This window comes from Sminthopsis crassicaudata, chromosome 1 (assembly GCF_048593235.1).
Source record: "Sminthopsis crassicaudata isolate SCR6 chromosome 1, ASM4859323v1, whole genome shotgun sequence".
NCBI classification, from domain to species: Eukaryota; Metazoa; Chordata; class Mammalia; order Dasyuromorphia; family Dasyuridae; genus Sminthopsis; species Sminthopsis crassicaudata.
Genome location: NC_133617.1, coordinates 66,198,674 through 66,225,422, shown reverse-complemented (window position 1 = coordinate 66,225,422; position 26,749 = coordinate 66,198,674). Strand labels below are relative to the sequence as shown.

The window sequence follows — 26,749 nt, the reverse complement described above, 5'->3', positions numbered from 1 at the left end:
CTATTCTTCCTCAATCCTTGCTGCCTAAAGATTCTATAAGATTCAATGAAAACAAGTAGCAACACATTCTCAGTGACCACAGTTGAATTTTGTGAAGACTATTACATTATAGAGAAGAAAAAGTGCAAAACCGGAGGGAAAACATCACTGCCTTCATGGAGTTTATAGTAGAGAAAAAAGAATCTCACCACCACAGAAATATGTACAAACACACAATGCATTAGACAGGTGCTAAAACAAAATACTTTATTATCTGAGATCTTGAAGGAAGAGCTTTGCTACCTGAGGAATTAAAAAAGGATTTCTAAAAGAAGTAATATAATATACATTTACGTGAATTCAGCACTGCTAAAATGGTAGAATCTGAAAAATAGTTATTAAGGGTTTGAAAACAGTAATTTTTTTCATTATTTAAATCCCTCAGATGCCTTCTGCCACTATCTCCTTCATCTCCCATGAAAAGATGGTCCTTCTCCTTGACAAAGCAAATCCTTCTACATTAACAAGTAATCTATTCCATCCTGTCTTCTCCAGATGATTTCTGTCTCTCATTTCCTTTCCTCTCAATAATCTTCAATCTCTCCTCATCTACTGGCAATTTCTACACTGCTTACAAATATGCCCAAGTCTCTCCCATTGTGAAAAATCTCTCCAGATCTGTCTACCTCTTATTAACTATCATCCTCTATCTCTGTTTCCTTTCACAGCTAACATCCTTGAGAAAGGCATCTACAAAAAGGACCTCTGCTTTCCTCTCAACATCTTAATTTGTCAGTCTAGTTTCCAATCTCATCATTCAAATGAAAGACTTCTAAACTGCCTGATCCAATGGCTTTCCCCCACCTTTGATATCTCTCTTCTCTCTAGACTTTTATATTACTTCCCTGGTTATCCTCCTGCCTGTCTGGCCAGGGCTCCTTAACCTTTCCTGGATTTTCATCCAGATTACTCCTGATACCTGTGGGAATTCTCCTCTAAGGTTCTTTCTTGTGCCCTCTTCTCCCCTTTATACTATTTTGCTGGGTAATTTCATCAGTTTCTGTGGATTCAATTATTAATTCTATGCTAATGATTATTAAGTCCATTTTTCTAGCCCTAATCTTTCTGATGACCTCTAGTCCCATCTCCAACTGCCTTTTGAACATTTCAAACTCAAAGTCCTTTTATATTACCTTTCCCAAAAAAGTCACCAAGGGCCATGCTCTAAAACAAGAATTCTTAACCTACAGCCCATGGACACTCAAGAAATCCATGACAGATTTCAAAAGACCTGGGAATTTGAAAAAGGAAAATTTTCTTTTTATTTTTGCTAACTTGGCATTTCTTTCAATATGACTATAGAGGGGCAGCTAGGTGGAACAGTGGATAGAGCACCAGCCCTGAATTCAGGAGGACCCGAGTTCAAATATGATCTTGGACACTTAACACTTCCTAGCTGTGTGACCCTGGGCAAGTCACTTAACCCCAGCCTCAGGGAAAAAAAGAAAAAAGAAAGAAAAAAAATATTTCTATAGAAACTAAACATTCTTCTGAGAAGGGTCATAGAGAATATTTTAGGTGTTTAGGGAGAACTAGCACCTCTATATGAGGGATTGCCAAGCCTTTCTGAAAGCTACTCATCCATCTTTGGTGTCAACCTGCACCCAACTTTCACTTTTGGCTTCAAGAAACTATAGTATACACAGAGGCCACAGAACAGTAAAACTATCTCATAGATGGACTAAACTAGATGAAGGGTAATCAACAGGCCTGAAAACCATCAATGACTTAGGGGTTGTCTATCCCAAGAATGTAAAAATTTCCCCTAGTAGAATGGGTGGGTGAGAATGATTTGTCCCAGTAGTCATGAAAGTAGCTAAAGTTACCCACTACATCACGGGCTATCTGACTTTTCTTTTTTTCTTTATGGTGAGGCAACTGGGGTTAAGTGATTTGCCCAGGGTCACACAGCTAGTAAGTGTTAAGTCTGAGGCTGGATTTGAACACAGGTCCTCCTGACTTCACAGCTGGTACTCTATCCTCTGGGCTCTCCAGCTACCCTTTCATTTTGACTTTTGATCTGCCACTGGATTTAGATGACTCAGGAAGAAAGAGTGTGGTGATGACTTTGTACAATTCTGCCTGACTTAAATCCAATTCACACATAAGTCAAGATGTCACCCCTTGATATCACTGGTGTTCTTTGGAATCAAGGACAAACAACAGACTTTATCATGCTGCCAAAGGGGTTACATGACAGAAAAAAAAAAAAAAAAAAGTTAAGAACTTCTACCCTTAAAGGTAAAGGATGGCTATGCTATTTGGGGGCAACAACTTTCAAGTTAAGAGATTTTTGTTTATAAGGAGGATATATTCCTTACTATTTTTGCCTTATAGAAGCTCTTAGTCTCTGACTACTGGCTTAATTATGAGCATTTAAGTTATTTTAACAATAAGTTAAGTACTTTTAACAACCACCGTTTATCAAGTTTCTCCCTAACTAGGCTTAATCATTCAGACCACTTATAAAATATCCAGGTATATTGCCTTTCTCCTGAATGACCTGTATCATAATACCCCCTGTACTATGGGATATAGGGAAAGCATGGTGGTAATACTTAAAACAATTTAAATGGTTACTTGTTTTAAGTTCCAGAAAACAATGCAAGTAATGGCTCCTGAGCCATTTAGTGAGTAAGCTTTCCTGGTTGTCTGCTTTATTCAGCAGAGTGTGTAGAGGGCCACAGATAGTGGGGGAACTCTGGGTAAGGTATAAGACTCTTCAGCCCAGAGGGAATCTGCTGACAAGTATAGTTTGGCTCGCCTTCTACATTGTGGGCAATTAAAAGTTCCATGTTCTAGAGTTCAGAATTGAGATGGCCTACTTTCATTGTCCATTTATTTTTGATAGAGCTTCCCTTCCCCCCAACCTCCTTATTTAAAGGATGGCAAAGTCCCAAGTGTTATGAGGCACACCTCTGTTACTTAATCAACCCTACATAAGAACAAAAAATCAGTACTAGCTGTTCCATTCTGTTTGATTATTTTTTAAAATTTAAATATGTGATCTAGCTTTTCAATGATCTAGCATAACCAGCCTGGCCATCTGCCTAGCTCCATTATGCCAGATCCTAAGCACTAAATGACCCTTCATCTTTCTTATACTAAACCTTCTTTTATATGTTGTATTCCTCAATGAGAATGTGAGCTCCTTGAGAATAGTGACTATCTCACTTTTTAAATATGTATTTCTAGGGCTTGGTACAGAATGCTTAATAAATGCACATAAGTGCTTAGTAACACTTTTCCATTCTATTCCATTTCTTATCCTAAAAAAAAGTAATAATTCCCAATGCACCCTAACAGAACTCCAACAAATTAAATTTCAAAATTAATTGAATGTCTAAATATATAAACAGGTTTTCCTGGGCCCATGCAAGCAATGTAAACTTTCTCATCTTTCAAACTATAGCTTCAAAACCTCCACCAAAAACCTGCTACCTTCTCTATTCTCTTCCCCCTTGCCCAGACTCTCCTTTCAAAGAATGAGGGCAATGTACAATTGAGACTGGGTGACCAGTGAAACTTCCAACAAGATCCCTGATAACTGAGCTGCTAGCAACTGCTCCCACAGTACAAGGCAACCTTTACACTGCATCCTTCATTGCAACTCGGAAGGTCTTTACCTTCTTTACTTTTACCTTAACCAATCCTGAACTCTACTAGCACAGGGACTTCACAAAGTATTAAATAGGAGAAAGAATTTTTTTTCTTTCTTTACAATAGCTTATAAAAATGTTTATCATACATTTACTAGCCACGGAATCTTCTGAAATTTTAGATTCTATTTAAGCAAAAAGAGTGTTGATAGAACAGTGATGATAGAGAAAATAAATCTGGGCAAAAAAGCTTCTTATTTTATTTAAGTCTATTCAGAGTTCTATCCATATCTACTTTATTTTCCTATTATAAAAACCAAACAAGAAAGGAAGGAAGAAGAAAGAGAAACAAAGGAGGAAGAAAGGAAGGAAAGAAAGAAGGAAAGAAACCTGCATTTTCTAAACATCTAGAGGCCTAAAGCCTTTTTTATTACCCAAACTAGACTGTTCTCTAGATTCTTTTAGGAATGAATTTATTATCAATCTAGGTGGAACTCTTAGGAAGTCAAAAACAAAACCAGAAACCAGACTGAGGCATACTTAGAATTTTTGTATGGTCACTACTATGACAGACAGATTGTGTTCAGAGGAGAAGGCATATTTGGCCATAAAACTTATGAAATGTTCTTCTTGGTTAGTGAAAGTAGCTTAGGGTCCCCTAAGTTAAGTAACTCAGCAATAAAAAATTAACCAATTATCTAGAAGAAACAAAATAAGATTCCCTCTTCTCCATTCCCACTAATCTGTGCCAAAAAAACCCAACCATTATGGATCTAACACTGTGTAAACTACCTTATACAAGGGCTTAAAACTAATTGAATCTGAAATAACTGATGAGTTTTGAACTGATGATAGTAGCATTGTGTGTGTGTGTGTGTGTGTGTGTGTGTGTGTGTGTGTGTGTGTGTGTGTATAGTACATTAAGGTTTACGAATTTCTTTACAAATATTTCGTTTGAACCCTCAGAGATGGTGCTATTATTATTATTATTATTTTACTGACAAGGAAATGGAGACAGAATTAATGACTTGACTGGATCACACAGTTAGTAATAGATGACTCGGGCTAAATTTGAATTCAGGTCTTCTTGAATTCTTTCCTAGTTAAGCCATCCCTTTTAAACTCCATTTCTTCCAAAACGTGGTGACATCTAAAATGTCTTGTAATTTTTAGAAACGTCAATATGCGGCAACCAGTATTAGGGACATAGAAGCTTACCTTTTGCCAGGCGTTCCAGACGTTTACCATGTTCTGGAGGTATAGCATACCTAGAAGAGAAGGAGAGAGAAAAACCAGTTAGTATTATTGTAGCAATCTACATCATTAATGGAAAGCAAAGACACCAAAAGGCTGGGGACTTAATTCCAATAAAAAAGAGTTTCTAGCATTGTCCTCCAGAGAATGACATGTTGAAGCATCAAATAAGCTCAAGTCAACTTCCTTCCCTCAAAGCTTTTCCAAATCTATAGAGTTTTCAATCAGAGCTTTGTTTACTACACATTAACTAAAGGAACAAAACATTTCAATAATGAGAAAGAAATTAAATTTGAAGATAAAATGTTATATTTAGAACATTAAGGAAAATGGAAATTGGAAGATAGTAATGCTCTGCTAATGTTACATGCAAATGCCCTAGGTGGGTTTATGCTTAAGGGATGAATCTGGACTTTGTTTCCGTTCCCCTTAAGAAATAAAGCCTTAATGTGCATACCCTTTGACCCAACAGTGATACTACTGGGCTTATATTCCAAGGAAATACTAAAGAAGGGAAAGAGACCTGTATGTGCCAAAATGTTTGTGGCAGCCCTTTTTGTAGTGTCTAGAAACTGGAAATTGAATGGATGTCCATCAATTGGAGAATGGTTGGGTAAATTATGGTATATGAATGTTATGGAATATTATTGTTCTATAAGAAATGACGAACCAGATAAATACAGAGGCTTGGAGAGACATCAACTGATGCTGAGTGAAACGAGCAGAACTAGGGGATCATTATACACTTCAACAATGATACTGTATGAGGATGTATTCTGATGGAAGTGGAAATCTTCAACAGAGAGAAGAGCTAATGATCAATGATGAACAGAATCAGCTACATCCAGAAAAGGAACACTGGGAAATAAGTATAAACTGTGAGCATTTTTTGTTTTGTTTTGTTTTTCTTCCCAGATTATTTTTACCTTCCGAATACAATTCTTCCTTTGCAACAACAACAACAAAATTCGGTTCTGCACATATATATTGTACCAAACATATATATAAGATATTTAATATGTATGGGATTGCCTGCCATCTAGGGGAGGGGGTGGAGGGAAGGAGGGGAAAAATTTGGAACAGAAGGGAGTACAAGGGTTAATGTTGTAAAAAAAAAAAATTACCTATGAATATGTACTGTCAAAGAAAATGTTATAATTATACAAATTAATAAAAAAAAAAAAGAAAGAAAATAAGAGAAAAAAAAAAAAGAAATAAAGCCTTAGGGGCAAAGAAAGCTACCAAGTACTAATTCCACTTTCTCAATCTTCAAAATGAAAAGATAGCAAGGTTTGAGATTATTATCTCAATATATGTGTTTCAGTTTTCATGTGTTCCCTAATCCAGGGTTCAATCGTGTACCAGACACTGAAGAAAAACAGGAGAGAATTTCAAATTTAATTTGTAAAAAAAAATTGAACAACTTTTCCTCTTGAAAACTCACTCACTGATACAAAGAAAAGAAAAGAAAAAAAAAAAAAAAAAAAAAAAAAAACAGTCAAAAGACCACTACACAGAAGTTATTTTCAGACTTTAAAACCTTTTAAGCTAATTTAAGTTGGGAGTTTAAAAAACAAAATGTAAAAAATTTCATGTAGTATTTGATCTCAGAGAATAAAAATAACATATTTATGGACTCCTAAGAACCCTCTGACCAAAAGAAATGGTAGTACCTTCAACTATATAATTATTAAACAATTCAATACTACTTGTCTCAGAAAATTTAGCAGTTATCCTTTGAAAGTAACCATTTATCACTTACATAAAGATGATAAAAATTAATCCTGATCCAAAGCTCCTTTTTGGGATTAATGTCCCTTAAAATAGGGAAATGAAACATTCTATTTCTTCTGGGAAAATGCTGAAGGATTGGGAAAGAACTAATTTATAGCTACAAGGCTGTTGATGATTAATGTAATATCCCTAGTCTACAATAATGCTTTCACTTAATTACTGCCTGTAATTGGGAGTTGTAAAGATAAGATTAATTGAATCTGGAGGATGTTAAAAGTTTAATACATTGGAACAAGGTTCTTGTGTTATCTGAAACTACAGATTGCAAGAAGCCAAGCTGAGTGTTCAGAAGAACCCCTCGAGAGATTAAAGTGGAGTTTGGCCAGGAAATCTGGACAACAGAACTGAATCTGGTCTATAAAGCCATAAAAAGTCCATGAATAAAAACTACTTTATCCTCAAATAACTATAAAATTATTATCTAACAAGAAGTGTTTTGTTTCCCCTTGCAACTTTCTTTTGATGAAATAATGCTAATCATACATAACTAAATGCCTCTTTGCCTTTCTTTATCCCACTTCAAACCATTGTGTAATTAAATAAATTAATAAGCATTTGTTAAATTTTTACTATGTAAGCCAGTGCCTTAAAGATGAGAAAGTCTGGGTTTGTGTACCCTCTCTGCCATAACAACTAAATGACCCTAAGTTAAGGCACATAAAATGTGTTAAAAACCTTCCAGTGCTGAAGGCAACTCTAAGACACATCTGCAATTTATATTTGTGCCAACTTATACTGACATGGGTAGTTTCTCACTAGGAGCTTCCCATAGTGATGAAGTCCTAAATCAAAGATCTGCATCAAATGCCAAACTGAAGACAGAAAAGACAAAAAGCAAACTAGTCTGCTCTCAAAGAGCTTCCATTCTAACAGAGGAGACAACTAATATGAAGCAGACACAAAATAACCTTCCAGAAGTACACAAACTAATGAATCCCAAGCTTTGAGAAAGGCAGTGCTAAAACACTAACAGTTAGCAGAGAGCATGAAAACAATGCCCTGGTAGTAATCAAAGGACAGTAAACTGACAATGTAACAAAAATTCTCTCTCCACCTGAGGTGCTACCAATATGACACAGAAGGGGGGTGAGATGGAGAAAAGACAGACATCCAACTACAGCACAGAAAGGAATGCCTATTCTAGAGCTTGATGAATTCCAGAAGGAGTGTGGCCTCATGAGAAAGAATGCTAATTTTGGAGTTCGGTTTGAATTCCAGCTTTACCTAACTCAATGAGCTTAAGCAAATTTAACTATTCTGGGCCTCAATTTCCATATCTGTAAAATAAAAACACTGAACTACATTTTTTCTAAAGTATCTTTTAGAGATCAAAATCACTATGAATCACTATGATTCTGCTCAATCTATAAAGTTCAATTTCAAACATTACTACCTCCTTAAGAACAATCTTTCCTTCTAAGACCTCACACTTCATTCACACTTCTGTACCTTTCTGCTTATATTTAAATTATCACCTATCATTTTTGTATAATATTTGAGCTTAGATCATAAGCTCATTATAAGACAGATTGTCATATTTAAACTTTGTACATGCACATTTATTATGGGCCAGAACTTGAAACAAGGTACTATGTGGAATTGAGGAGACAATGGTTAAATCTAGGTTGGCATTGATTTAATGCTACAACAAATAATGGTTTCCTAGTGATACAATGATTGGTTTGTACTCAGTGTAGAGCACATAAGGAGAAGCTCTCAGCGCCAGAAAGGACAAGTGCACTAGAAGCTCTTGGAGGCTGAGACAGATTCATTCCACTGTCCACCTTTGTGGTGGTTGGAGGCTGAAACACAAACCTTTGGCCTCAGAGAGATTCAGAGAGCAGAGAAGGAGGCAGGAGCTTAAGCCCACAGAACCAAGGAGAGTGATAGGCCTTTAAAAAAGCTAACAAGACCGCAGGAAAGGAGACAAGACTTTGAAAGAGACAATAAAGGATTTGGACTAACACCTGGCTGTACTTATGGTGATTACTGGACTGAAAGGAAGGCTACTCCCAGAGACCCAAGAAAACAAGAGAACATTACACACACTTGCTAAGAAAATTCAAATGGTGTCATGAAAAATCAGGCATAATTGAAGTGACTGAACAACTAACAATTCCTAATTTAAATGACAATACCAATGTAGCCATATTTCAATGAACATTTTTATGTCTCTTGCAACTATATTTCAATTTATGAATGGCATGAATAGCTGACACATGGGGTAAGAGAAATAGAATTCAAAAGGATATAAAGAGCACAAAACTGAAGGAGTATTATGCCTTTTGTAGAAATAAATACAAAGTCCTGACTTAGAATCTAAAAGGTCAACTGCACCAATATTAAATGAAAAACCTGTGTCTTAACAGCAACTCGTGTAATATGACAGTTGATAAAACTAATATGATACATTAAAAGAAGCACTAGGCCCAAAGAACTATAAAACTATGTATGCCCTTTGATCTAGCAATGTCACTATTTGGTCTCTATAGACATTGTAAAAGGTGGAAAAATACCCACATGTATAAAAATGTTTGTAGCAGCCCTTTTTAAAGTCACAAGGAATCAGAAATTCCCATCAATTACAGAATGGTTAACTAAATTGTGGAATATGAATGTAATGTAATATTATTGCTCTATAAGAAATGATGAGCAGGCTGATTTCAGATAATCCTGAAAAAATTTACATGAACTGATGCTGAGTGAAATGAGCAGAACCAGGAGAGCATTGTACACAGTAACAGCAATACTATGTGACAATCAACTATTATAGACTTAGCTCTTTTCAGCAATGCAGTGAGCCAAAACAATTACACTAGACTTGGGATGAAAAATGTCATCTTCATCCAGAGAAAAGAACTATGAAAATTGAAGGTGGATCAAAATATACTATTTTCACCTTTTTTGTTATGTTTTTTTTCTCTTTTGTTCTGATTTTTCTTTCATAACATGACTAATATGGAAATGTTTAAAATGATCGTATATATATATAATCTCTATCAGATATCACTTGCTGTCTTGGTGAGGGGGAAAGGAGAAAAAAATTGGAACTCAAAATCTTACAATTTTGAATTCATAAAATGAAATGAACATTTGAAAATGTAAATCAGCCAGCTATTTTACCAAATAAGGCTTTGATTAGATATTTTTAAATTTTTGTTTTATTACAATTCTCAATATTTCCAAAAATTTTACACTAATTCTAAGCAAATACAAATTGGAAGGATGTGAATAATTCTGCTTCCTAGATCTAAGGGTGGGGCTATCAGAACAGGTATCCCTGGTAACTATTGTTACAACTTAGTTGTTGTTTTAGGACCTAAAGTGCTCTCTAGCGTTCAATTTAATGCCACAGGAATGCCAAGAAAAACCATGGCAGACAAAATGCACCAACATTTTTTTAAAAGAAGGTTGGCCTTCATTTGCAAACATGAACAATTCCTGGCCAGAAAAATTCAATTATATAAAAACTTACTTACTGAGCATGTACTCCATCATTCAAGAGGCCAAAGGCATATAAATCAATTAAACATTGTCTCAGTCCTTGAGGAGCTCATGTTATATATAGGAAGATTAATAACAGTTTTTTAAAATATTAAAAACAACAGGTTGAAAGAAAGATAGGGATGTCATGGGATACTAAATGATAGCTGCCAAATGATAGCACAGGGGTATATAAAATAAGAAGAGGGAAAGGACATTAGGGCTGTAGTTTAGCAAAGCCTTCATGAAAGGAGAAAAGATGTGACATAAGTGAAGGAAGGACAGAACTTCTAAAAAGAAATAAACATTCACTTTAAAGCTCTTAAAGAACAAGAGATCTGTCTAATAAAAAGTTCTTAGAAATAATTCATAACTTTAGCAAAGTTGCTGGATACAAAATAAATCCTCATAAATCCTCAGCATTTTTATATATCACTAACAAGTACAAAAGCAAGAGATACAAAGAGAAATTCCATTCAAAACAAATGTCAAGAGTATAAAATATTTGGGGATCCATCTACCAAAGAAAAGTCAGGAATTATATGAGCAAAATTACAAAACACTTGCCACAAAAATAAAGTCAGATTTAAATAATTGGAAAGACATTCAGTGCTCTTGGAGAGGCTGAGCGAATATAATAAAGATGACAATACTCCCCAAACTAATCTATTTATTTAGTGCTATACCAAACAGACTCCCAAGAAACTATTTTAATGACCTAGAAAAAATAACAACAAAATTCATATGGAAGAATAAAAGGTCGAGAATTGCAAGGGAACTAATGAAAAAAAAGTCAGATGAAGGTGCTCTAGGTGTACTTGATCTAAAGCTGTATTATATAGCAGCAGTCACCAAAACCATTTGGTATTGGCGAAGAAATAGACCGGTAGATCAGTGGAACAGATTAGATACAAAGGACAAAAAAGGGTACATCTATAGCAATCTAATCTTTGACAAACCCAAAGATACCAACATTTGGGATAAAAATTCATTATTTGAAAAAAAACTGTTGGGAAAACTGGAAATTAGTATGGCAGAAATTAGATGTGGATCCACACTTAACACCATATACCAAGATAAGATCAAAATGGGTCCATGATTTAGGCATAAAGAATGAGATCATAAATAGATTAGAGGAACAGAGAATAGTCTACCTCTCAGACCTGTGGAGGAGGAAGGATTTATGACCAGAGGAGAACTAGAGATCATTATTGATCACAAAATAGAAGATTTTGATTACATCAAACTAAAATGTTTCTGTAAAAACAATACTAATGCAAACAAGATTAGAAGGGAAGTAACAAATTGGGAAAATATTTTTACAGTTAAAGGTTCTGATAAAGGTCTCCTTTCCAAAATATAGAGAACTGACCCTAATTTATAAGAAATCAAATCATTCTCCAATTGATAAACGGTCAAAGGATATGAACAGACAATTCTCAGATGATGAAATTGAAATTATATCCACTCATATGAAAGTGTTCCAAATCACTACTGATCCCAGAAATGCAAATTAAGACAACTCTGAGATACCACTACACACCTGTCAGATTGGCTAAGATGACAGGAACAAATAATGATGAATGTTGGAGGGGATGTGGGAAAACTGGGACACTGATGCATTGTTGGTGGAGTTCTGAAAGAATCCGGCCATTCTGGAGCGCAATCTGGAATTATGCCCAAAAAAGTTATCAAATTGTGCATACCCTTTGACCCAGCATTGCTGCTATTGGGATTATATCCCAAAGAAATACTAAAGAGCGGAAAGGGACCTGTATGTGCCAAAATGTTTGTGGCAGCCCTTTTTATAATGGCCAGAAACTGGAAGATGAATGGATGTCCATCAATTGGAGAATGGTTGGGTAAATTATGGTATATGAAGGTTATGGAATATTATTGCTCTGTAAGAAATGACCAGCAGGAGGAATACAGAGAGGCTTGGAGAGACTTACATGAACTGATGCTGAGTGAAATGAGCAGAACCAGAAGATCACTATACACTTCAACAACAATACTGTATGAGGATGTATTCTGATGGAAGTGGATATCTTCAACATAAAGAAGATCCAACTCACTTCCAGCTGATCAATGATGGACAGAAACAACTACACCCAGAGAAGGAACACTGGGAAATGAATGTAAATTGTTAGCACTACTGTCTATCTACCCAGGTTACTTATACCTTCGGAATCTAATACTTAACGTGCAACAAGAAAATTGGATTTACACACATATATTATATCTAGGTTATACTGTAACACATGTAAAATGTATGGGATTGCCTGTCATCTAGGGGAGGGAGTAGAGGGAGGGAGGGGAAAATTTGGAAAAATGAATACAAGGGATAATGTTATAAAAAAAATTACTCATGCATATATACTATCAAAAATTTTTTATAATTATAAAATTAAAAAAATAAAAATAAAAAAATTTTTTTAAAAAAGAACAAGAGATCTGGAAGCATTTTGAATGGTGAGGGGAAGGGAGTCATTCCCACCACTAATCAGTTGTGCAATCAATCACTTCCTCTCTCTTGATATCAGTTTACTTGATTAATAAAACAGCAGGATTGGATTAGATAAGCAATTCTTAAAATATGTTCTGCAGAATGGAACACGCCAAAGAAAATTATATGACAAGTATCCAGTTGAAGAGTTACTAAAATTGATCATATATCCAAAAAGTTGACAGGTCTAAAATAATTAATCATGCTTAATAATGTATGAGAAACAGTTCGACTACTGGTCTGCCTTGGTAGAAATGTATGCAAAAACAATTTTTTGTGTGCCAGTGCCAATCATGTTAATAGACTAAAATTTTAATATTATTATTATATAAGGATTGGAAGACTTACATGAGCAGTTACAAAGTAAAATATATTGCAAATCACTACTGATCAGAGAAATGCAAATTAAGACAACTCTGAGATACCACTACACACCTGTCAGATTGGCTAAGATGACAGGAACAAATAATGATGAATGTTGGAGGGGCTGTGGGAAAACTGGGACACTAATACATTATTGGTGGAGCTGCGAAAGAATTCAACCATTCTGGAGAGCAATTTGGAACTATGCCCAAAAAGTTATCAAATTGTGCATATCCTTTGATCCAGCATTGCTGCTATTGGGCTTATATCCCAAAGAAATACTGAGGAGGGGAAAGGGACCTGTATGTGCCAAAATGTTTGTGGCAGCTCTTTTCATAGTGGCCAGAAACTGGAAGATGAATGAATGTCCATCAATTAGAGAATGGTTGGGTAAATTATGGTATATGAAGGTTATGGAATATTATTGCTCTGTAAGAAATGACCAGCAGGATGAATTCAGAAAGGTTTGGAGAGACTTATATGAACTGATGCTGAGTGAAATGAATAGAACCAGAAGATCGCAGTACACTTCAATGCTGTATGAAGATGTATTCTGATGGAAGTGGATATCTTCAACATAAAGAAGATCCAACTCACTTCCAGTTGATCAATGATGGACAGAAACAACTACACCCAGAGAAGGAACACTGGGAAGTGAATGTAAATTGTTAGCACTACTGTCTATCTACCCAGGTTACTTAAACCTTCGGAATCTAATACTTAATGTGCAACAAGAAAATGGTATCTACACACATATGTTGTATCTAGGTTATACTGTAACACATGTAAAATGTATGGGATTGCCAGTCATCTAGGGGAGGGAGTAGAGGGAGGGAGAAGATAATTTGGAAAAATGAATACAAGGGATAATGTTACCAAAAAAAAATTACTCATGCATATATACTGTCAAAAAATTATAATTATAAAATAAAAAAAATTAAGAAACTGAAAAAAAAAACAAAGTAAAATATACAGTCAAGAAAACACAATTATTATAACAATGTATCTTGGAAAGAATAACAAAACCTACTGCTGTAAATGGTAAAACTCAAAATTTAGAACCAAATAAGAGATAATTTGAGCATGAATACAAAACAATAGCATAGTTTTGATAAAACAGAGTCAATTAATTTAGTAACATTTTCAATCAATAAAAACCCACCTTCTCACTTTTCCACTTCAACCCTTTCATCCCAACTAAAAACAAAAAAAAATAAAATAAAATAAAATAAAAATAAAACCTCTTTTATAAACATGTAAAATCAAACAAAACTAATTTTCATGATAGTCATATCTAAAAAAGTATGTCTAATTCTACACTCTTTTAACTCTCTGCCAGGATATGGCTAGCATATTTGATAATTTATCCTCTGGAAACATGATGGGTCAGTGATCAGGAATCAGTGTTTTTCTTTGACATCCTTAAACTATCTTTTATTTACAATTAATTTTCCTTCAATCTACCTTCCCTATCTCTAGTTCTACCTCCCCCTTTCTTTTCTTCTCATTGCCCTACTTAATGCACTCAACCTCTTGTACATCTACTTTTTTTTCCTTTGGCTAATTCAAATGAAAGTGGGCTTCAAATATTAGCCACTCCCCAAGTCCCTCATTGTTTGTGTGTCTACTTGCCCACCCTAAATGCATAAGGTAATTCTTCCCTAATCTTTCTTTATCCCTCCTTCTCCTATCCCCAGAGTATTCCTCTTCTCTCTTTCCATTCTTTTCTTAAGACCTTCAAGACATAACAAAATCATTCTCATATTCTATTAGCATTCCCCTCTATGACTCCTGATAACATGGTCCAAAGGGGACACGTGTAATTATCTCCTAATATTTGAATGCAAGCAGTTTATTCTTGTTTAGTACTTACTTTAAAATAATTATGTATTAATGTTTATCTTTTTATATTTCTTTTCACGGCTGTTTCAATTTCAAAGTTTCAATACAGCTCTGTTCTTTTCATCAATAATGCTTGAAAGTCCTCTCATTAAATATTTCTTTTTCTCCTTGTAGCATTATAACTCAGTTTTCTGGGTAAGTTATTCTTGGCCAGCACCTTTATCCTTTGCCTTCTGGAACACTATTCTAAATTACCATAACAACTTTTTAAGATAAGGTTCTTTTTTTGCTTGTTCGTTAATTCCAATCTACTTCCTGACTTCAGACAATGCTGGAGCAAAGCTCTGCCACACTTTCAAAAGGAAGGTCTAAGCTACTCCTGATGCTGATTTCTTAAGATACACTAAGTGTATTGTTGCAAGATCTCATAAACAACTTGGAGGAAGGATCTGCAAGCTTTTAGTGCTTTCAAAGTGCAAAGTCTGATTGCTGCCTCACTGGTCTGAACTCTGCAAGTTCCTAACCTGAGGGAGTCTAAGCAACAGAAGAATGTTGCTGTTAAACTCAGCCATTATTAGCCATGAGCTGGCAAACTCTGAAAGTCAGAGATAAAGAACTGAAGACTCCTCTTTGGTCTGGTATTCTTGGCCTGATTATTCCTCTTCAGGCTTTAGACTGAGATAGAAGCTGGAACTGAGACCCTATTTCTAGAGTCCACATCAACTTGTTCTTCTCTTGGTATACTGCCCTAGGCCGATAACTGCTTTTGTCACTCCTAAGTGCTTTTTGTTGCTCCTAAGTGCAGGTCCGCTTTCTCAGTTTACCCTAGATCTCTAACCTGGAACCTGAATAATAGGTTACAAAATTGGTAGTTGACTTCTGTTCCCATCATAATTTAGGGAAGTTTTGTATGGGTCTAGAATCTCCTCCTGCCTTGCTGCAAAGCCAATTCCTCAGTGTTTCACAGACCTCTCTTTCCTTATGTTGACTGGAAAAATTCCTCACATCAATTTTTTCTTGGTTTTCCTGATCAGGATTCAATTTGGTGCATTTTCTAGATCTGTTTAGAAGAATTTGGATAGAGTGGGACTGTTGGGAATTCACTGTACAATCAACTTCCTGTTACCTCATTATCTCTTAGCTCAATTTCTAACAGTGTCAATTAAAGGCAAGGAAACTCAAGTCAAAGAAAAAGGACAATGTATCAGTATCAAATATTTGATATACTCATCTTTACTTTCTGGGATCTTTAGTTCTTTTAAAAATGTCTAGACTATAATTTTACCGGTATAAGAAATTCCTGTTGTGGAAACTCCCTTCACTGAAACAAATAGGCATTGCAATTTTCTTGATCACCAAAAAGTTATGTGTCAGAGGTACAAAAAACCCAGGTCTTCTTAATTGTAGATATGACTGCTGGGGTCAAGAGGAAGATCAAAGAAATCAAAGAAATTTGACAAATGATGGGGATGATGAGGTAAAAAAGAAAGGAGATGGACTGATAATAATGAATAATGTTCAGACTGCTTGCTTTTCAAGAAAAATTACATTTAGATAAATAGAACAAAAATGGGAGTAAAAATTCAAATGGGGGAGAGGGAGGGAAATCACAGCTCCCTAAAGAATAAAAAGTTCAAGTCATCAAACCCAGTTGAAATATATTTCACTAGGGGCAGCTAGGTGGCGCACCAGCCTTGAATTCAGGAGGACGGGAGTTCAAATCCTGTCTCAGACACTTAACACTTCCTAGCTGTGTGACCCTGGGCGAGGGAGGGAGGGAGGGAGGGAGGGAGGGAGGGAGGGAGGGAGGAAGGAAGGAAGGAAGGAAGGAAGGAAGGAAGGAAGGAAGGAAGGAAGGAAGGAAGGAAGGAAGGAAGGAAGGAAGGAAGGAAGGAAGGAAGGAAGGAAGGAAGGAAGGAAGGAAGGAAGGAAGGAAGGAAGGAAGGAAGGAAGGAAGGAAGGAAGGAAGGAAGGAAGGAAGGAAGGAAGGAAGGAAGGAAGGAAGGAAGGAAGGAAGGAAGGAAGGAAGGAAGGAAGGAAGGAAGGAAGGAAGGAAGGAAGGAAGGAAGGAAGGAAGGAAGGAAGGAAGGAAGGAAGGAAGGAAGGAAGGAAGGAAGGAAGGAAGGAAGGAAGGAAGGAAGGAAGGAAGGAAGGAAGGAAGGAAGGAAGGAAGGAAGGAAGGAAGGAAGGAAGGAAGGAAGGAAGGAAGGAAGGAAGGAAGGAAGGAAGGAAGGAAGGAAGGAAGGAAGGAAGGAAGGAAGGAAGGAAGGAAGGAAGGAAGGAAGGAAGGAAGGAAGGAAGGAAGGAAGGAAGGAAGGAAGGAAGGAAGGAAGGAAGGAGGGAAGGAGGGAAGGAGGGAAGGAGGGAAGGAGGGAAGGAGGGAAGGAGGGAAGGAGGGAAGGAGGGAAGGAGGGAAGGAGGGAAGGAGGGAAGGAGGGAAGGAGGGAAGGAGGGAAGGAGGGAAGGAGGGAGGGAGGGAGGGAGGGAGGGAGGGAGGGAGGGAGGGAGGGAGGGAGGGAGGGAGGGAGGGAGGGAGGGAGGGAGGGAGGAAGGAAGGAAGGAAGGAAGGAAGGAAGGAAGGAAGGAAGGAAGGAGGGAAGGAGGGAAGGAGGGAAGGAGGGAAGGAGGGAAGGAGGGAAGGAGGGAAGGAGGGAAGGAGGGAAGGAGGGAAGGAGGGAAGGAGGGAAGGAGGGAAGGAGGGAAGGAGGGAAGGAGGGAAGGAGGGAGGGAGGGAGGGAGGGAGGGAGGGAGGGAAGGAAGGAAGGAAGGAAGGAAGGAAGGAAGGAAGGAAGGAAGGAAGGAAGGAAGGAAGGAAGGAAGGAAGGAAGGAAGGAAGGAAGAAATATTTCAATGTTCTGAGTAAATGCAAAGTATAACTGTTAATCACTTTCACTGATCTTTAAAATCTTAAAGAAAAGTTGCTGCAGGACTAAAAAAGGGCAAATTCTCAATTAAAAATGGGGCAGTGGAGGGAAAGGATGTGATGGTAGGGAGGAAGGATGGACGAAGGATGGACCAACAAGCTTTATTCTATTTCAGGCAAAATCCTTGAATATACTTTTTAAAGAGAAAATATTCATCATTAAAAGCCATTATGGATTCCTCAAAAATAACTCATGTTACTTTATAATGATGACTGATTGATAAATGGTTAGATAGAGAGACAGACCACAGAGATCCTTTTCCGAGGCTTTTTCTCTAGCAGTATCCCTTACCTACAATACTACTCTTTTGGCTTCCCTGACTTACTTCTAGTCCTAGCTAAAATTCCATCTTCTGCACAAAGTCTTCCTAATACCTCCCTTGCTAAAATTATCTCTATTTATCCTAAAGATAGTTGTTTGCCTATAATTTCTCCCCTTAGATCGTATGGTCCTCTTTTTGTATACCCAGGAGTTAGCACAGGATCTGACACATAGCAGTCACTTAACAAATGTTTAATAATAAACAATTTTTGGTGAAAAAAAGGGAAAATGTCAGTGGGAGGTTTTTTTTTTATATGTATATATATCAAGAAAACATTTCTTAACATTAAGTAAAATTATATAACTATCTATTAACTTTTAGAATGAATCATCTATAAAATCTGCCTTTATTGCTTTCAAGGTTCTACCATTTCTTAATGGCATATTAACTTAATGCCAATCTATAAAAACCTTAGGCAAGTCATTTTTCATTCTACATATCAACCCACTTCCATGCCTAACATGGGCTTATCCTTTATATTTTCTATCCTTTCTTTTCCCTTATCTGTAAAATGGGATTTAACTAAATTACCTCTGAATTCTAACATTCTAATCATTATTTGATTCTAAATCAGGTCAGCTTAGATAATAAAGGATCCTCTTGGCAAAACACATCCAAACTAACTGAAGAAACAGTTTATTGATAAGAGTTTAAAAAAAACCTGGGTTTAAATTCTGCCTAATAGCTTAGCCTCCTTGGGCCTCAGTTTACTCATCTTTAAAATGGATGGTTGTTTGACACATATAACTTAAAACAGGTTGGTTGCAGTCTTGGGAAGGAGGGAGGAGAGGGAAAGAAAAAAATGAAAATCAAAATTTTATAAAAGTAAATGTCAAAAACTAATAAATTTTCAAAAATAAATCTTTTTTAAAAAATAAGTGGTTGGGCTCAATGACAATTCTTAAGTCCCTCCCAGTTCTAAATATATGATGCTAGGATTCAACTTCAGATCTTGGACTCATCAAATTTATCTAAACCTACTAACGCTATACTTAAAAGCTTTCTTACTAGCCAAGCAGTCAGAGAATCTGAGATAAAGTAAGATAATCAGAATGAAACGTACCCTCCGTATCCAATCCAGTGAACATAAGACACCATCTTAGAAAGATCCTGCCCGGATGCCTGCCATAGAGGATGCTATTAATAGGGTAATGTTCATGGTGGTTTGTTTATTCCCCTGGAATGGCTTGATGGATGTGAATAATTATCAGACTATAAAAGCCAGCAAATGTGCTATTTTCTATCGCTCTAAATCATCAAACAAATAAAGTGTGAAACAGCATTTTTGAATATAATTTTCCCCTCTAATGGCTTAGAATTATTATCAAGAACAATGAAAATAAATAAGCAAATGCCTTGTGAGTTAGAAATTAAATGAGAATGTCAGGAAAAAAAGAACATAGACCATCTTGGAGAGCAAGAACCTGTTTAAAAACCATTAGTTAAGCAGATATGCAACAGGGGATTCAGCATCACATTAATATACCAACAGCTTCAAATGCTAGTCAGTTTACTAGGTGTCAGAAAGCCTGTTCAATGGCAGGCTAAAATCACAGCTCTTTTTATAAGCTACCTATTAAATTAAGTTGCATTGTATGCAGCCATACCACCTTGCTCTAAAGCTCTCAAAGTTATTCTTGACAAGACAGCATCCTAAAATGTTGCAGTCCTCAAAATGAAGCATTTTTTAATAACATTAGGCAGCCAGATACAGAGAGAAAGTTTCAGCTCTGGGTCTACCATCTTCTAGCCATGCGAACAAAAGTGAGGTCACTAACTACAGCCTGCTCATCAGTTTCCTCATCTGGAAAATAAAGAAGCTGACCTGCAGAATTTTGACACTCCTCTTCCATACGTAAAAAGCCCAATTTGATCCATCTCAAAGATGGTGACTCCATCCTTTGTATTTCATCTTGAAGCTTTGGGAGGAAAGTCAGTTTGTCTTTAGAATGAGGATCACTACCTTAAAAGCTGCACTTCAATGGGGGGGAGGGGAGAAGAAGGAAAGTTGTGACAGTTGTACCTAATTTTTTTTTTTTTTTTTCTGAGACAGTTAGGATTAAGTGACTTGCCCAGGGTCACACAGCTAGGAACTTCCTAATACTTTTAAAAGGGACTACAATGTATATACTTTGGCACTTTATCAAGGCACTATGTGATGGATGCAAAAACTAAGCCAAACCAAAAATAGTCCTTGTCCTCCAGTAGTTTAAAGTCTAGTGGACAATCTTGGGCAAGTTATTCCTCTTCTATGGTTCTCAATTTATTTTTAAAAGCCAGGGGATTTTATACTAAAGAATGACTAAGCTTCTTTTAAGCTCTTAATATTCTAGGATTGTGGGCAATTGAAAAAATCCTGGATTTAGAGTCAGAGAATTAAAGTCCATTCCTAACGATGAGAGTTATCCACAAATGGAGTGAGGTTCTTAGAAAGTTGGCAGGTGTCTTTTTTTCCTTGGAAGTCTTCCAAGTAAGAGTGGACAACTACTTGCCAGTTAAGATTATAATGGAATTCCTTTATGGTACAGCTTGGTCTAGAGCAGGGGTTCTCAAACTACGGCATGCGGGCCAGATGTGGCTCCTGAGGACATTTATGTGTCCCACCAGGTTATGGCAAATGGACTAAGGGGCGGGGACAGAGTGTGAGCTTTTGTTTTTACTATAGTCCGGCCCTCCAACAGTCTGAGGGACAGTGAACTGGCCCCCTACTTAAAAAGTTTGAGGACCACTGGTCTATAATGATGCAAATATCTCTTCTACCTCTTAAATTCTCAGATTTTGTGACTTCAACATTAACCACAAGGCTTTGGGAATTTTAACTAAAAGATTATTAATAAACACTTAAAAGAGGGAGCAGTAATCTTACAAAAAGCCAGTATCATTTCTAAGAAGAGGTAATTTCAGACTAGCTCAGTAACTCATAATGGTGTTCTCAAATACCTCTTTCACCTTCCTACACCTTCCTCCCATCTATAAACTATGAGATCCAATGACTCCAGTTTCTCTTGGTATTCTTTAAACATGACACTTCATATCTCCAGATTGCAGGCATTTTCACCGACTCCCCTCTCATGTCTGGAACGATAGTTCTCCTCATCTTTACCTCCTGGCTTCCTCTGAGATGAGGCTGGTTTATCTTTTGTTTGTACATAGTTCTTCACATGTTCTCTCCCCAACAGACTGAGTTTCTTGACAGAGGGAGACCATCTTTTGACTTTCTTTGTATAGCCAGTACTTAGCATAGTGCCTGACAAATAATAAGTGCTTAACATATGCTTGCTGAATCTTGAATGAGATCAGGGAATACTATAAACAACTTACCTAGATTTTAGGAAAGCATTTGACAAAGTTTTATCCAATAGTCATGTGAACAAGATGGATATTTGTAAAGATTAAAGGAAAATGCAATTAGGTAGATTGAGAATTGGTTTAATAGTGTCTTCATGTCATTGAAGAAATAGGTCTCTAGAGAAGTGCCTCTGGGATCCACACCTAGCCCTATGCTCTTTAACATTTTTATTAATAACTTGCATAAAGTCATACAGATAAGCATGTGTATCCAATTAACAAAAGACACAGAGCTAGGAAGGACAGCTAAGTCAGTGACAAAAAGATCTTGATAGGATAAAATATTCCATTAAAACTAATAAAATGAAATTAGTAGAAACTCATATAAGTCACAGTTCTGATGATTATTTTTTCGAAACTTAGTATAAGATAGGGGGGAGAGATGACGAGATAGCAATTCATCACAAAGGATCTAGAGGCTTTAGGTACACTGCAAATTCAAGATGCATCAATTGTATGACACAGCAGCCATGCTAATTCACTATTTTGGCATTCTTGTAATTTCATCAGTATATTGAACTTCCAGGGAAGAAATTCCCCAATAATTGCTTGCAAAGGACATTAAGAGGTTCAATGATTTGCCCAAGCTCACAAAACCAGTATAGGTCCTGAAACCAATTCTTCTTCATTCTAGATTTGCTCTCTACTCAAGCTCTTAAGGTGATAATATTCTTGTACTCTGCCAGTATCACATCTGGGAAGTTCTAAATTACACGTTTAATCTGAAAAGAAAGGAGGTACTACATAGTCGTCTATACATAGACATACATAGGGACAAAAGCCTCTGACCTAAAGCAATCTCCATGACATGAATCAAAAGACTTCCTATTAAGAGATGCTCTGCTTCCTGTTTCTGCCCTTACCCAGCACTGGCTTGATGTTGTCAAAGCTATTGTCTTACATAGAAGCAAACCCCCCCCCAAAAAAAACCAAAGGTTTTTACCACTTAGGGCCATTAAAATCACTGGGCAAATTTTCTAAGATTAGGAGTAGTAAACCTGGGGCCTTGGCCAAACTCCAGATGAGGTAATTACATTCTGCTCCATTCAATTCCTCTGGTGCCTTCTACGGGCTATTTCTACCTTTCATTTCCCATTTAGATGGGAGTGTGGCATTGTAATGCACCGTTAAATGCTTGCTGTGTTCCTAGCTAGGGATGGTTGCTTTTCCAAAGATAATGAAGTGATTCCTAGGCACTGTTCCCCAGACTACAGCTTTGGTAATATGTGATTTGATGATGTTACAAGTTCAGGGACAAAAGATACTAAATTCCCTAAATGCCCACATTTTGAGTTTCCTTCAAACATTTCTTCAATGGACAACCCTGCTTGGCTACTTGGAACTTCCAAGCCCAGAGACTTATTTTTTTAAGCAGCACTAATACATTCACATGCTTTCCCCAAATTGTCGTCAATAAAACTTTCAAATCCTGTTATTTGGTGTCTAGAGATAAGGTCCTAGGCATTTTAGTGAGTATTCTACCCACCCCCACAGTATGGCCAATTCCCAGTGCCCACTACAGCTTATAGCAATTAAACACCAGTGAATTAGAATGTTAATCTCCATGCACCCTTCCTGAATGTTGAGAATGGGTGCCAAGAACAGCCAGTTCAACCAGCAGCCCTTTGGAAATGTCAGTTCAGTCTGACTCCTATTGGAGGGTAAGAAAGTTAATTTCACAGAGTCTGCACAAGGTCTAGTCAAACAGGCCCCTCACTGCTTAACATGCTATAATTACGAAAATAGAAACAAGCAAAGAAATCCTCAAACACTACACTTAAAATGCCTTAGATCAGAAGTCAAGCTCGAGGTTATCTGGTATGAGTAAATCTGCTTTTTGGACAGGGCAGGAAGAAGACTCAGGGCAGATTCAAATGCCAATCTGCCTTTCTCTTGGTTCAAATAATGCTCTTCAGCCCATTAGAGAAAGCCACGGTTTTAATTCTCATCCAACAAAATCTTATTCACATACATACCTTTAAACCTAGTGCCTGATACAAAGTAGGCACTTAATAAATGTTTAGTGATGGAATGACTTCTAAGTCTTCAGGTCTGCACATAGCATTTACACCTAGCAGTCCTTTCCAAGAATAAGAAATACTTCTTGTGTTGGAGAGTAGTCACACAGTCTCCTAGTTATGGGTTGGGGATGGATTTCCAAAGCAGTCCAGATTCTTTTAAATGACAGGCTGAAAATAATTGGGATTGTTGAATAGCCATTTGCATCAAAAGGGCACTATAACAAAAGCTATCTGTCATTTAGTAGGAATGATGATATCACATCTTTCTTACCTAGCCTGAATCACTGAGTGGGCATTTTGCATCAATCAAACTGAGACTTGTTGATGACCTTAGCTTAAAAAAGCCACCGATCTAGCTATTGGGCCCACCCATATTGCTCTGGATTGGACAGTGAGGCAGGAGACCTTGCACAGTTCCCCCTCATTTCAACCCAATTCATTTGCATGTTGTGGTATCATTTCCTTGATGTCATGGTCCTCTTCTCGAAGAGGACAACAGTAGTTTATAGGAATGGTAGAATCATAGATTTAATGAAGGTAACATTATCTAGCTACACAGGAAGGTAGAATGTGATATATAGAACTTTTGATCTTAGTCCAACCCTCTTTTTTTATAAAAGATGGAGCAGGTAGTATGGGCATCATGCCTGGCCACATACTAGCACCTAATAAATGCCTGTTGTAAATGAGATGAATTGAAAGACTGCAGGAACTGAAGTTAAAGGATCTGAGTTTGAATATCACTTGTATGGTACTAGGCAAACCACTAATCTCTCTGGGCTTCAATTTCCTCATCTAGAAAATGAATTCTTAGGGACTTCCATATGTAAATCTATGAAATTCACCATTACCTGGACTATTAAATGAGTTGAAGATTCAAATCTCATAAGACTTACTCCATTTCTTAAAAAAAAAAAAAAAGTGTCTTACAAATCTACTTAAAATATAAAGAAACACCAGTACCATAAGTAAAAACACATTTTAAAAGTCATCCCAAGCCATCAAAGTGCCTAGCTATACATAAATAGGTTTTGGTTTCTCTGGCTAAGCATAGATTCAAGACTTGAAATGTGAGGAAATAAAGAAAAACAGCTTTCTAGGCTAAAAGACCCTCTGACTGCTCCAAAGTGCTCAAAAAGGGGACAACACTCTTTCCTTTTTTTTTTTTTAATTTTATTTATAAATTTTTTTGACAGTATATATGCATGAGTAATTTTTTATAACATTATCCCTTGTATTCATTTTTCCAAATTATCCCCTCCCTCCCTCTACTCCCTCCCATACATTTTACATGTGTTACAATATAACCTAGATACAATATATGTGTGTAGATACCATTTTCTTGTTGCACATTAAGTATTAGATTCCGAAGGTATAAGTAACCTGGGTAGATAGACAGTAGTGCTAACAATTTACATTCACTTCCCAGTGTTCCTTCTCTGGGTGTAGTTGTTTCTGTCCATCATTGATTAATTGGAAGTGAGTTGGATCTTCTTTATGTTGAAGATTTCCACTTCCATCAGAATACATCTTCATACAACACTGAAGTGTATAGTGATCTTCTGGTTCTGCTCGTTTCACTCAGCATCAGTTGATTTAAGTCTCTCCAAGCCTCTCTGTATTCCTCCTGCTGGTCATTTCTTACTGAGCAATAATATTCCATAACCTTCATATACCATAATTTACCCAACCATTCTCCAATTGATGGACATCCATTCATCTTCCAGTTTCTAGCCACTACAAAAAGAGCTGCCACAAACATTTTGACACATACAGGTCCCTGTCCCCTCCTCAGTATTTCTTTGGGATATAAGCCCAATAGCAGCAATGCTGGATCAAAGGGTATGCACATTTTGATAACTTTTGGGGCATAATTCCACATTGCTCTCCAGAATGGTTGAATTCTTTTGCAGCTCCACCAATAATGTATTAGTGTCCCAGTTTTCCCACATCCCCTCCAACATTCATCATTATTTGTTCCTGTCATCTTAGCCAATCTGACAGGTAACACTCTTTCCTAAATGAAATACCTATTCAGGTTAAATTCCCAAATGTATTATAGGTTACAAGCCAAAAATCATTAGTTTCCTTAGGGACAGGAGTTACACTAGAGATGTGTGTCTAAGGTTCTCAGAAGTATAGTTTAAATTGTACTTGCTTATTATTAAAAGAGGGAATTGGGAGGAAGCAAGAGTGATATACATGGAGAATGAGAACACTCATTTTTGATTCCTCCCAGGCATTAACTCCATATAGTCTATCTGTTGCTAAATCTAGTCATTTCCATCTTACATTTCTGTATATATTCCCTTCTCCCTACTTACAAACTTCTTAAACAGGATTTAATATAAAATGTTCTAGGTAGTCTTAAGGAAGGTAGTTTCAGGTAGTTAAAGACCTTAACAACCCATCTCTTTTCTCCCTCTTCCATATTCCTGCATTATACTCATCACCCATGATCAAAAGCACTGGCTTTCTTGTTGCTTATCACAAATTTATATTCTATCTCTCTACTGCATATCTTCATTAGTTGCCCTGTCTTCCAAGAATGTTTTCCCTTCTCATCTCTGCCCTCTCCCACCCCTCCCGCTCCAAGTAACTACTATCTTTCCAATGGATCAATGAAAAAAAAAGAAGTCAGTTGTTGCCTGGTTAAGTTTCATAAAAGGAAGCCCTGGGGCTAAACCACTTAATGGACAGAACAGCAAGAAGATTAATGTCCTGTGTGAGGAGCTAAATTTGAAACAATCTAGAAACAGAAGTCAAATGACTATTTCTAGTGCTGGTGAAAACTTTGAGCGAGAAGATCACAAATTTAAATCTAGAAGGGATGTCAGACATCAGTTAGTCCAAAATCCTTATTTTATCAAAGAGAGAACTGAGATCCACAGAAGCTAAATGTCACAAAGGTAGGAAGCATAAGAGCAGATATTTTGAACCCAGAAGAGTCTGACTACAAAGTCAGGGCTTTTTCTGCAATTATACTTATGCCTAAAATAAGAGAGGTAGATGGAACAGGACAAGATAGTGACAGCTTTGTGTAGACTTGAGAAAAACTGCTTAGCCTGAAACAAAGTTCTTAGGACTTATCCAAAGAATAGAAGGAATCACTGATTTTATTCAGCATGGTTAAAATGATAAATTATAATCCAATTTCAATTAAACAAACATTTAGGATATTCAATGCAATAACAATATGCAGGTATGAAGGATATAAAAAAAATAAATTTTGTTCTCAAGGAGCAAAAAATTGC

At 36.7% G+C, this 26,749-nt stretch overlaps 1 protein-coding gene across 5 annotated transcripts in view; it reads right to left on the bottom strand.

Moving 5' to 3' along the window:
• KDM4B (lysine demethylase 4B) overlaps nucleotides 1-26,749 on the bottom strand; it is a 273,807-nt gene that overhangs the window by 138,630 nt on the left and 108,428 nt on the right. For all 5 annotated transcript variants that reach the window (XM_074308507.1, XM_074308472.1, XM_074308482.1 and 2 more), the window contains one exon: nucleotides 4,857-4,906. In XM_074308507.1, the coding sequence (XP_074164608.1) occupies nucleotides 4,857-4,906 (50 nt within the window). The remainder of the gene's footprint in view (nucleotides 1-4,856; nucleotides 4,907-26,749) is intronic.